Genomic DNA, 11,200 nt, shown 5'->3' on the forward strand with positions numbered 1-11,200 from the left:
TGTACAACGTAGCCTGTCTGGAAGACAATTTCTTTCTTAATAGTTACTACTCCCAAGAAGAATAGCTCCTCAATTTCTCTTCTTGCACAACGTTCTTAGAGGAGTTTACAGTGCCCATTCTGATTTCCGTAGCTTACCCCGCCTTCCCCAAGCGCAGTTCTTCAATGCCATTTATCCAATGGCTGCACAAATACAGAGGGCCACTTGGTGACAGTCAAGATACAAAATAAAAACCTAATTCTATGCTGCCCCCTCGTGATCAAAAGGTCTATTGGTCAACTCCAGGTGCTTACCAGACTCTTGAACCCTTAGTTGAGTGCAGGTTAAAAGCTGTAGAAGATAATAGTGTAACATGGACCCATTCGAAGCGTATAAAGGGCAAGCTTGCAGAGACAACAAAATTCAAGTCAGCATGACTTCCTGCCAGCTCTGGATAGAAAGAGAATATGATAAAGCAGCTCTGTGTGTGTGTGTGTGTGTGTGTGTGTATATGAAGCTTTCTTGGGGAAAGAAGCCGTCTTTCAGTTACATCTACCTCCCTTGTTGCGAAGTTATGAAACAGAACATACACAAACTTTGAGTTCTCGCGATTATAAATGAGGGAGCCGTATGCTCTCATGATTGCTTGAATACTGGCTACCTTTGACTGCCATTCTGGCCTGCTTCATTGTACAGGAATTCAGCCGACACATTCATTTCTTCAACCCATTTGTTCACGCAGGCTCGGCCCTGATTTGTTTCATTCTCCACTTTCACCTTCGCAAGAGACTGAACTGGAATTTGCACCCTTGGAGGCAGACAGGATATTCTTTCTGTTGTTCTGACTCTTAGCGGCAACCGCAAGAGTTAATACTGGGCTGAATCACTGCCCTTGGCATTCTCCACCAGAGTCCTGATTAGAAAGGGCTCTGTTTCTACCCCTCGTGGACTTTGACAAGGAGCAGAACTTTTGGCTACTAAAGGCTAAAAGGCTCTGAAACAGGGTAGGGACTTGCTGTTGCTTTGAGTGGCGCAGTTTGCTCAGGTTATCTCCCTAAGCTTATCTTCGGAAAGGTAAGGAGGAGGAACAGAGGTGGGAGGTGAGTTGACATTGCTCGGTGTCCAATCCCAGGGATTTTCTAACTGACTCATTATATTTTCCATCTTGCAAGATTGCAAGCCTAGGAGGGGTAGGGTGTTATAGCCAAGATATTCAGCCAGTATAGTCAAGGCTGAAAATTGGGGAAACTGGGAGAGGGGAAACCTGATCTGAAAAAAAACCTCTTCCCATTTTGCTCTGTAGATACTGTAGGAACTATCTCGGGAATCAAAAGCCTAGCTGTGAAAGATGTAAACAGAGATGAGAAATTGGAATCCCACTTATTAAACTTCAGAAGGAAAGGAGACAATTAGTGATGTTTAAGAGGGGGAAAAAACAACTTCTACTTTAAAATAGGACGTAGCATTTATTTCTGCCCGCTGTATGTCTTTAACTGGACCTTATATCTTTTGCTTTATGCCTGATTTACAGAATTTTGTCTCCTTTGGTTTGCTTGACCAAGCATTCCAGTTTATAGCCTGATTAAAGGGAAACAGTGGATTATAGGAAAAATCGCAACATTCTTGAGCATCTTAAAGAGTAATCATTTTGTTAGGTTCTCCATTAATGGACAGAGCTCATTCTGCCAGTCAGTGTTTTCCCTTCTTCACTTGTATTGTGTTGGGGTTTGGGGTCACAATCCTAAAATACAAAGAGATCTGTTCATTGAATGCATTGACATATGAGGGTAAATTGACACTGTAACATCCCTAGAATAGTCCGGGAATGGAGTGGAGAAACTATACATACCTATTTCACCTAATCTCTACATTTTCTAGAATTTATTTATTAAATTTTTACAGCACCCATCTCACCTGAGTGACTCTGGACAGTTTACAAGTAAAAAAAAAAAAAAAAAGGACAGTGATTGTGTGAAACATGGAGATCTTGATGAGACAAACCAATTGTGAGTGGGTATCTATCCCTGCCAATAAAGAACTAGCAAATCAAGATCACTGGAAGTTATACTTTCTGTTTCATTGAAGAAAGAGAAGGAATTGTCTTAATGATCTGCTAAAGAGTGCAAAAAGAACATACAATTAATTGTAGTAGCAGAGAAGAAATGTAGCTGATTGAAGAACAGGAGACGCTGTCTTTTTTGTAGCCACACAAAAAGCCATTTCTGCATCTTGCATCCATCTTTTGAGTATCACTAGTCATTTTTGCTCTTATGCTCTGATGGAAAATTATAACTTTATTTCTGTGCCAAGTAAAGTTAAGGCTAGCCCAATCTCGGAGAATAAGGAAGTTGTCACAGGCAATAGAATTGGGGCATTAAATGCTTCTTTGTTATTTTTGTTACATTTAAACTGTCCGGGATAGGGAAGAAATTCAGGTGCCACAGTACTTGGACTGGATTTGAATGCACAATTCCTTAACATCTGTAGCTTTGTGTGCATGTATTGGTGGTGTCAATGTCACTCTCTAACTACTAGCTACATTTTTTGAACTACATTGTGTTGAATTGACTGCTGGCAGGATTAAACCCTAACCAGGTTGGCTGGGTTCATACAGCATGCAAAATGCTACACTTATATTACTAAGATGCAATCTATGTAATATGCTATAGCACAAACAAGTATGCAGACATGATGTCCTGCTTCACAAAACTTGCTCGGTTTCCACAACATGTTTCCCAACTATTCTATTGTGTTTTATAAATACAGTTAGTGATAAGTATGTGCAAAAAAATCATGGTAATGTGCATTCAAGTAAAGTCATTAGCTGACGAAGATCAGGCATGGGGATGACCCTAAGAGATGTGACACATATTCTTGCAAAATTATCCTCATCCTAATGTGCATGGGAGGCCCTAGGTTTGTGATCCACTCCAAGGTAAAGGAAACCAAACGGTATACTGTATGCAACTTGTGTAAATGTCAGTTTAATCCTTTAATCTCTTCCCAAGCTTTACTAGAATGAAGCATAGAACTGGACACACATTAAACAGGACCAAAGCCAGTTACAAAACTGGCCTATTAAACTTATTTAATAGTTTAAACTGGAATTCCAGAGGAGGGAGGGTCTTCTCCTCTAGGATTTGACTATCCATAGCTGAATCTTCCCTTCAAGAGAAAACTGGATATCAGATTCTTAGGAACTGAGTTGGTCTGTAATGGTCCTTCTAAGTGTGTCACAAATTAGATGCCCCAGGTGGTAGAATGGTGCAATTTGGACCTTAAAATGGAGTCCCAAATCTAAACCAGATAGAAACACATTTGATGTTTACTATTGAAGAGAACATCCCACTGGGCTTATTAAGCAATTTCACCCTATTTGAAATACAAGAGTCCATGCTCACTTGGGTACCAAGTCAACAGATTGAACCCTTACTCCACATAGCACAGTGCTGATTGGGATCAGGTTCATCCTGTCCATTTCTTCTATTTATTTGCAACACAAAGGCTGTTACGCGAGAATAAATTAATTTCCAGCTTCCCTCTTTGGAAGGCTCCCTAAACATTCAAATTGTGTGGATGATTCAGTAACTGTTTTCTAGTAGCTCTCTTTCTCGTTGTTTCAATTAGCATAGATGTTTAGCAAGAAAATTAATGTGGCTGCTTAAATACCAGCAGCTTGATCAATGTCCCTCAAGGGCATTATTCTGGAACTAGAATCCTAGTGATTGATGCAGGCTCAGACAACCTCGTGACCTCCATCTCTGTAGGACTGCAAATCCTTTAACGAGTAGCCGCTTGTCCCAAATGTGCTTTTCCAAAAGGCAATTGGATTTTCTTGGATTTTTTTTTCCTTTGGAGACTTTACGCTTCTCATCCCAGAAGCTTTTTCAGCGAAGAAGCTTTCTGGATGAGAAGTGAAACATTTTCAAAGAAAAACACCCAAGAAAATCCAGTTGTTTGGGACAACCATGGCCTGGATAATTGAGAATCTCCATAGACATTGAGTGCCGTGATTGTATTGACTACGGCTGATGGAAGTCATGATCCTAAATAAATGGAAAATCCCAGATTGCTTCTCCCTGGGAAAAAAATATATGGCATGTGTGGATTGAGTTAGATAAGTGCCATTTGGACTTTTGGAAAAGGACAAAAGTGGGAATATTGGGGTCCCATTCTACTTTTGCCAACCCTTTCCCATCTCCGCAGGCCTTCAGCCTACAATGTGGTGCTGCATCCTACTCGTCAGTGTGGTTTGGGCTGTGGTCTGGTTCTTCCGTGACCAGCAGATTTTGAGCAACTTTAAAGACAAGTATGTTTTCATCACGGGTTGTGACACGGGTTTTGGGAACATGCTAGCCAAGAAACTTGACAAGAAGGGTTTCCACGTGCTGGCAGGCTGCTTGACTCAGAAAGGAGCTGATAACTTGGACCGCACCAGCTCGCCAAACCTGAGGACCACACTGATCGATGTTACCAGCTCCGAAAGCATCTCCAAAGCAGTGGAATGGGTGAAAGCTGAAGTGGGTCGGAAAGGTGAGTTTCACCCCAACAGGGATCAAAGAAGAGACAAGAGAATATGTGGAACCAGGAACGGAATTAGCTGTTTAAATTCCTTTAGCTTTTCTATATAAATACTCAACACACTATTCTTAACTTAAAAATGTGTGGACTTCAATTCTCAGAATTCACCAGGTTCTTCGTTTCTGTTGTGGTCACAGGGTCTGCTTTCATAAAGCTATTTAGATCACCATACCTTCTTTGGAAAATCCCAACAAAATCAGATTTTTCCAGCAGACCAGTCAAAGCAGTCTCAACCTCATAGCTCTGCCCTGAGTCTAATTGGGTCAGGTTAGTCTCATCCTGAAAAGTCACCATTCTCTTACCTTAACCAATTGTGGGAGGCTAGCACCTTGTTGTAATTGCCCATCTCTGAAAAATTCAGGGCAAAATTTTTAAGGATGGTCTAGTAATTGCCTCTTTTTTTAAAAAAGGAGTCATCCTGCCTTTCCTCAGAGAAGCATTCATGATGTTAACCAGCTGTCACTAGTAAGTTAAGTTGGACAAAGATCCAGAGGACAAGCAGTGGAATGCACCGTTTCAAGGAGTTAATCTCTGTCCTTCTGTATTATAAGTCAAAACCAGTCTATTATATACAGAAAAGTGACAAGACATCCTAATGTTAACCATATACCAAAGGCAACACCCAGATGGGCTCAAAGATGCCTTCATCTGCAAACAAAAAAACAAACAAACCCCAACCCTTATAGAAAATGGTATGATAAGCCCCCAGAGGTCTGTGATAAGGAAGAAGTGGAAAAGTACAAGGTAGCTCCCTTACAAACAAAACTCAACCGGGCATGAGGTTTATGCAATACATTCAGGGAGAACACTGATGTTTTGCTGCACATTTATCAGATTTGTCAGATCTTCCTCCACCTGCACGCTTAGTTTGCTTTGGTGCTTCAGCCCACATTTCATACCTGTATAAAGGTAAAGGTTTCCCCTGTCAATTAGTGTCTGACTCTGCAGGGTGGTGCTCATCTGTTCCTTAGCCAAGTGAGCCAGCGTTGTTCAAAGACATTTCTGTGGTCATGGGGCCAGCATGACTATATTCCAAGGCTTATGGAACACTGTTACCTTCCCACCAAAGTGGTACCTATTTATCTAGTCATATTTACATGCTTTTGAACTGCTAGGTTGGCAGGAGCTGGAAGGATGGGAATTCGCCCCATCACACGGCACTCAGGCCTCAAACCCAGGATATCAGCTTTCCAGCTGACAAGGTCAGCATCTTTAACTACTGAGGCAATATAGAATTACCTTTAAAAAAGGCCAGACAAAATCCTTGAGAACAACAGTACTGATGGGTTTAGCAACTCTATATCCATGTGCTAACCATAATCGTAGATAATGGTATCTAGTGCAATCAGTCTGAACACTTTTCATGATGTCTTGAAATCTTGGACTGATAATTTTTACAGATAGGCTATTAGTCCATTGCCACTAATGCAACCTTAACCACATGGTGATCCAAGACAATGAAAAAAAATGAGGTGAAGTGCCCCCACCCACAGACCATCTGAGATATTTAGAAAAAATGCAAGACCTATATTACATATACCCAGTTGGGTTAGACAAGGGCTGTCAAACTCCCGGCCCGTGGGCCGGATGCGTCACACTCTGGCCACCCGCACACTTGGTTTAGTGAAGGGGGGAAAGTCCTGATACATCATGTGATGCCGCTGTGATGACGTGAGTTTGACACCTCTGGATTAGACCTATAGCTGTCATGGGTACTATGAAGTCCTGAACTGTTCCAAACCAGCACCAGAATAGATTTTGAAGCCCTTCAGCACCAACTCCAGCTGTCATTTCAATCTGAGATTCCGTTAGCCAACAGGGTGGGGGTTACATTAATATAATTCCCAATCTATCTCTGATCCTACATGTAAGTTGCACATGCATTGTGCAACTTGTACCCAATGATCCAATGTAGGATGTGGGATCAGAGATAGATCCAGGTCTCTCACAGGTATCTTGGTAAAGGAGAGGTTATTTTTATGAATTGAGTCCATCCACTTACCCTGGCTTGCTGCAGAGTACACAAACTGGGGCCACACAAGACCATGATCAGTTGGCTTCTCTACAACTGATTTTGTAGCATAAACAGAAAAACACTGCACCATACAGTAGTTGAAGAGGAGCAGTTTGTTTAGTGATTCTTCTCCTTTCCCCCACCACCCTCTTTCCTTCTCTCCTTCCTTCTCTCCCCCCACCCCTCTCATCTCCCAGGACTCTTTGGTCTGGTGAACAATGCAGGTTTAGGCAGCTCTATTGGCCCCACAGAATGGATGACTGTGGAAGACTACCGCAAAGTCATGTCTGTTAACACTTTTGGAATGATTGAGGTATCATTGGCCTTCCTGCCATTGCTCAAGCAAGCACGTGGCCGAGTAGTCAATGTTTCCAGCGTCCTGGGGCGGATTTCAGCCAACGGGGGTGGCTACTGCGTTTCCAAATACACTGTGGAGGCCTTCTCTGACAGCCTCAGGTAGGTGAGCTTGATGTGCGCTCATTCCTCAGGTCCACAGTAACTTTTCGGAGGTGCCTATTGCCTGCTCTTAGTGTAACAATTATTGTTATTAAAACAGATGTCTTACCCCGACCCATGTGATAACCTTTCAGACTGGGCTGTTTTCCCATTTTCAAACATTTTATGGTGCCTATTGTTTCTTGAGAAGTAAAGGTATTGCTAGATCATACACAATCTGTTGATCCTACATAATCTGTGGCAACAATTGACTGTCCTACCAGTCAATGACTACTTCAGCTTCAACCACAACAATACAAGAGCACACAACAGATACAAACTCAATGTAAACCACTCCAAACTTGATTGCAGAAAGTACGACTTCAGCAACAGAGTGATCAATGCCTGGAATGCCCTACATGACTCTGTTGTTACATCCTCTTAACCCCCACTCCTTTAACCTCAAACTAACCACTATTGACCTCACCCCATTCCTAAGAGGTCTGTAAAGGGCGTGCATAAGCGCACCATCGTGCCTACCGTCCCTTGTCCTATTGTCCCCATTTGCTTGTACCTATTTCCTGTATTCTTGCTCATGTTTATACTTATACATATTATCTTGTAAGTGATTGACAAATCAAATCAAATCATTAAATTATTGGGGTCTCAAGGAATGCTATGGAAGCTTTACACATTAGTATAAAGAGTATGATTCAGCCCTTCACAATATTTTGTTTTTTGTTTTTTAGGAGGGACTTGTATCATTTTGGGGTAAAAGTCTCCATTGTAGAGCCAGGCTTTTTCAAAACAGCCATGACTGATCTTGACACGATAGAGGCCACTCTGAGGCACTACTGGGACCGAATGACCCCCGAAGCCCAGCAGAGCTATGGTGAAAGTTTCTTTCGCAACTGTGAGTACTGATGCATACTAAAACATGGATGGAAGCAGGAGTGGTGGTAAACTACTCCCATTTGAAGCCATTTCCTGTAAAATCTCACCCAAACAAATGCATCGTGGCCGTAGCCATATTGCAGGGTTTAAAGAGAACTTGGTTCTCATACCATTTAGCACACTAAAACCTGCCCAAAAGCGACTGAAATCACTCTAGAAAAAAAAGCGCTTTTGAGTAAATCTCGCTCCCATTTTCATCCTTACTTTTGCATTTTAAAAAAAGGCTTTTGAAACTTGATACTTGGCTCCTAAATTTCAGTAGGCGCATAGCAATAGCATTTAGACTTACATACCACTTCACAGTGCTTTACAGCCCTCTCCAAGCTGTGTACAGAGTCAGCTTATCACCCCCAACAATCTGGGTCCTCATTTTACTGACCTTGGAAGGACAGAAGGCTGAGTCAACCTTGTGCCAGGATTGAACGCCAGGTTGTGGGCAGAATTAGCTTGCAATAGTATATTCTAACCACTGAGCCACCATGGCTTTTCAGCATGGCAAGTACTGGGAGACCATTGTAGCTGCATTTGCAACTTATTTCTTCTGTTCTAACACCACTGAAAGAATTGTGCAGATAAAAGTCAAGATTTCAGTCAATTGTTGCACTTTGCTAGTTAAATACAGATCAGAGAAGAGTTTTCCTAACATGGTGCCCATCAGAAAAATTGAACCCCCATCATTTTATACTGTCAGGACTATCAACATCTGTCTTTAACCCAGAGGTGGTATTCAGCAGGTTCTGACCAGTTCTGGAGAACCGGTAGTGGAAATTTTGAGTAGTTCAGAGAACTCGCAAATCCCACCTCTGACTGGCCCCGCCAACCCCATCTCTTCTCTGCCTCCGGAGTCCCAGCTGATCGGCTGGGTCTTCTTTGGTTGCTCTGCACAGGAGAAGAGAGCTGGAAAGCAGGTTAGTGGGGTGCGGAGGGAATGGGATTTTGCAGTAACCTCCCTGCAGGAGTGGGGTGGGAATGGAGATTTTACAGTATCCTACCCTTGCCACACCCACCAAGCCAAACCATGCCCACCAAGCCACCCCCAGAGAACCGGTAGTACATTTTTTTGAATCCCACCACTGTTTTAACCAGTTGCCTGAAGACTATCTGATTGAAGACAGTTAATTTAGGTCTAGAAGTCAAGTGTAAGCTTGATGGGACCAGCTAACAAGAAAAGTCGGTACCTTACATTAAGACAAGACATCCTAAAACAATAACCTTGTATCAGGATAAGGTTAAGTATCAGGTGGAAAGTTTAATTTCTGATGATTTCCATCTCTCTGTAGACTTGAAAGTCCAGAAGTTCATCATGAATATCATATGTGATTCTGATCTCAGCAAAGTGACGAACTGCATGGAACATGCCCTTCAAGCGAAGCACCCTCGCTCTCGTTACAGTGCAGGATGGGATGCTAAATTTCTGTGGCTGCCAATCTCTTATCTACCTTCCTTTTTGGTGGATATTTCCCTGTCTATTATCTTACCAAAGCCAGCTCAGCGGATGCAGTAAAAGCTGTTCTCTTATGATCAAGCTTGAGGCCTAAATGTTGACGGATCGTACTCCTGAAAACCAGTAATAAATAAATAAAGATTATTCAAAGAAACCGGTTGTCTCACCAGCTCTGGTTTCACAGGATGGTATGGAAACATTTCCATATTGTAAGCTGTTTACTATCCAGATGCTGAGAAATCATAACGAACAGAGATATTTGGATGCAAAAGGGATATGTTGGGCAGATGAATAATTGGCGCCAATATAAAAACACAAAAAGTAGTTACCATTTTCTCCCCCTAATACAAGCTTTTTTTAATGAGTCTCTGAAGTACAGATGACAATACAGGAAAGGGCAATATTTAAATCTTAATTGCAGCCTTGGAGGAAAAGTTTGAAGTAAAATCAGTGTTCCAAATGTCAAAATGCTTGTAGTTCATTGTCTTAACTCCCATCGCCAAATCACACCACTGTTGCAGACTTTCAGAGGGAGAACTTGGGGACACCTTATAGGATGTACTCCAAAACACCTGCTAGCTGTGGTGGTCGCTTGTAGATTGCCTAACCATCCCAACTTTCATGCATCCATACACTCTGTGGGGAATGTTATAACTATGAGTAGGAATCTGTACTGGCTCTTTTACTTTGGAACTCCCAAATAGCAAAGAGAGCTCCAAAATGATCTCCAGTCCATAATCTGAAACCTTTGCTTCCTTTTTTGCATAATAGTCCAAGTCCAATATTTGTCCAATATTTAGAGAAGGAATCGATACCAAAGGTTCACCTGTAGGTTAGGTGAATGTATGGAGAAGTGGAGACCTAAACACATGTTTAGGACAAAACCATTTCTCCAGAGTTATTATCAGTTTCAATCCTGATAGATAATGGAAATTCATTAGGATTCAGTATGGCGCCCTTGGGTTACGTTCAATCAAAAATCTCTGTTTTTCCCTGAGCCCAAAGGATGACCTAACAGCCTTTCTTTGACTCAGCTTCTTCAGGCAAAAATAGTCTTAAAATTAGAATTCTATTTTTAGCTAGACAGCTCTGTTAAAGAGTGTGTATATTAACCTGATTTTTCAAAAATGCCAACAAACCTAGCACAAATGTACTCCTACTTAGTGGCAACTATTAAGAAAGGGCAACCAGGTACACAAAAATACTGAAAGCAGATTGCATCCAGTGATTGGAGGCAGAGGAAAGAGAAAAAGATAGAACTTGATGGCTATCAGAGGGTGATTTTAGCACCATGGGAGGAAGTTCCTTGTACAACCATATTAATTTGATAAAACATAATCTATTGCTTATGCTGAAATTTAATATGGCATTGGCTTCACTGAGATAACTTTTAGAGCCAATTGATGAGCCTTCTTTCATGCTGCGAGTCTAGGAACATGGCTGTGACTGTCATGGCTTGTAAAAGCCCAGACAGGAAGTGATTTAATAATGACCAAGAACTAAAGTCCTGTTGAAAGCCAGAGGAAGGAGAAACAGAGCAAAGGAATATAATTCACACTTCTCAATACTCGACTTACAACCACAATTGGGACCAGAATTTTCATTGCTAAGCAAGGCGATTGTTAAATGAATTTATTGCCATGGTTGTTAAGCAAATCTGGCTTCCTCCATTAACTGCTTGTCCGAAGTTGGCAGGGAAGGTTGTGAATGGTGATCCCAAGTCCCTGGGATGCTGCAACCATCATTAATACATGTCGGTTGCCGAGCACCCAAATTTCAATCATGTGACTGTG

At 41.8% G+C, this 11,200-nt stretch overlaps 1 protein-coding gene across 4 annotated transcripts; it reads left to right on the forward strand.

Moving 5' to 3' along the window:
• The first annotated feature begins 771 nt into the window (after positions 1–771).
• On the forward strand, positions 772–9,561 carry RDH5 (retinol dehydrogenase 5). Of its 4 annotated transcripts, none has more exons than XM_087925112.1 (5): positions 772–794; positions 4,186–4,512; positions 6,772–7,030; positions 7,759–7,922; positions 9,244–9,561. In XM_087925112.1, the coding sequence occupies exons 2-5, from the start codon at positions 4,200–4,202 to the stop codon at positions 9,465–9,467; spliced, it is 960 nt and encodes a 319-aa protein (XP_087781238.1). In that variant the 5' UTR covers positions 772–794; positions 4,186–4,199; the 3' UTR covers positions 9,468–9,561. The 4 variants fall into 4 exon arrangements, with proteins under 4 accessions (XP_087781238.1, XP_026566892.2, XP_087781237.1 ...); XM_026711107.2 differs by lacking the exon at positions 772–794 and adding an exon at positions 808–1,053; XM_087925111.1 differs by lacking the exon at positions 772–794 and adding an exon at positions 896–983.
• Positions 9,562–11,200: the final 1,639 nt, after the last annotated feature.

Source organism: Pseudonaja textilis, chromosome 2 (assembly GCF_049901715.1).
Source record: "Pseudonaja textilis isolate UNSWEBS1 chromosome 2, rPseTex1.2, whole genome shotgun sequence".
Lineage (NCBI taxonomy): Eukaryota > Metazoa > Chordata > Lepidosauria > Squamata > Elapidae > Pseudonaja > Pseudonaja textilis.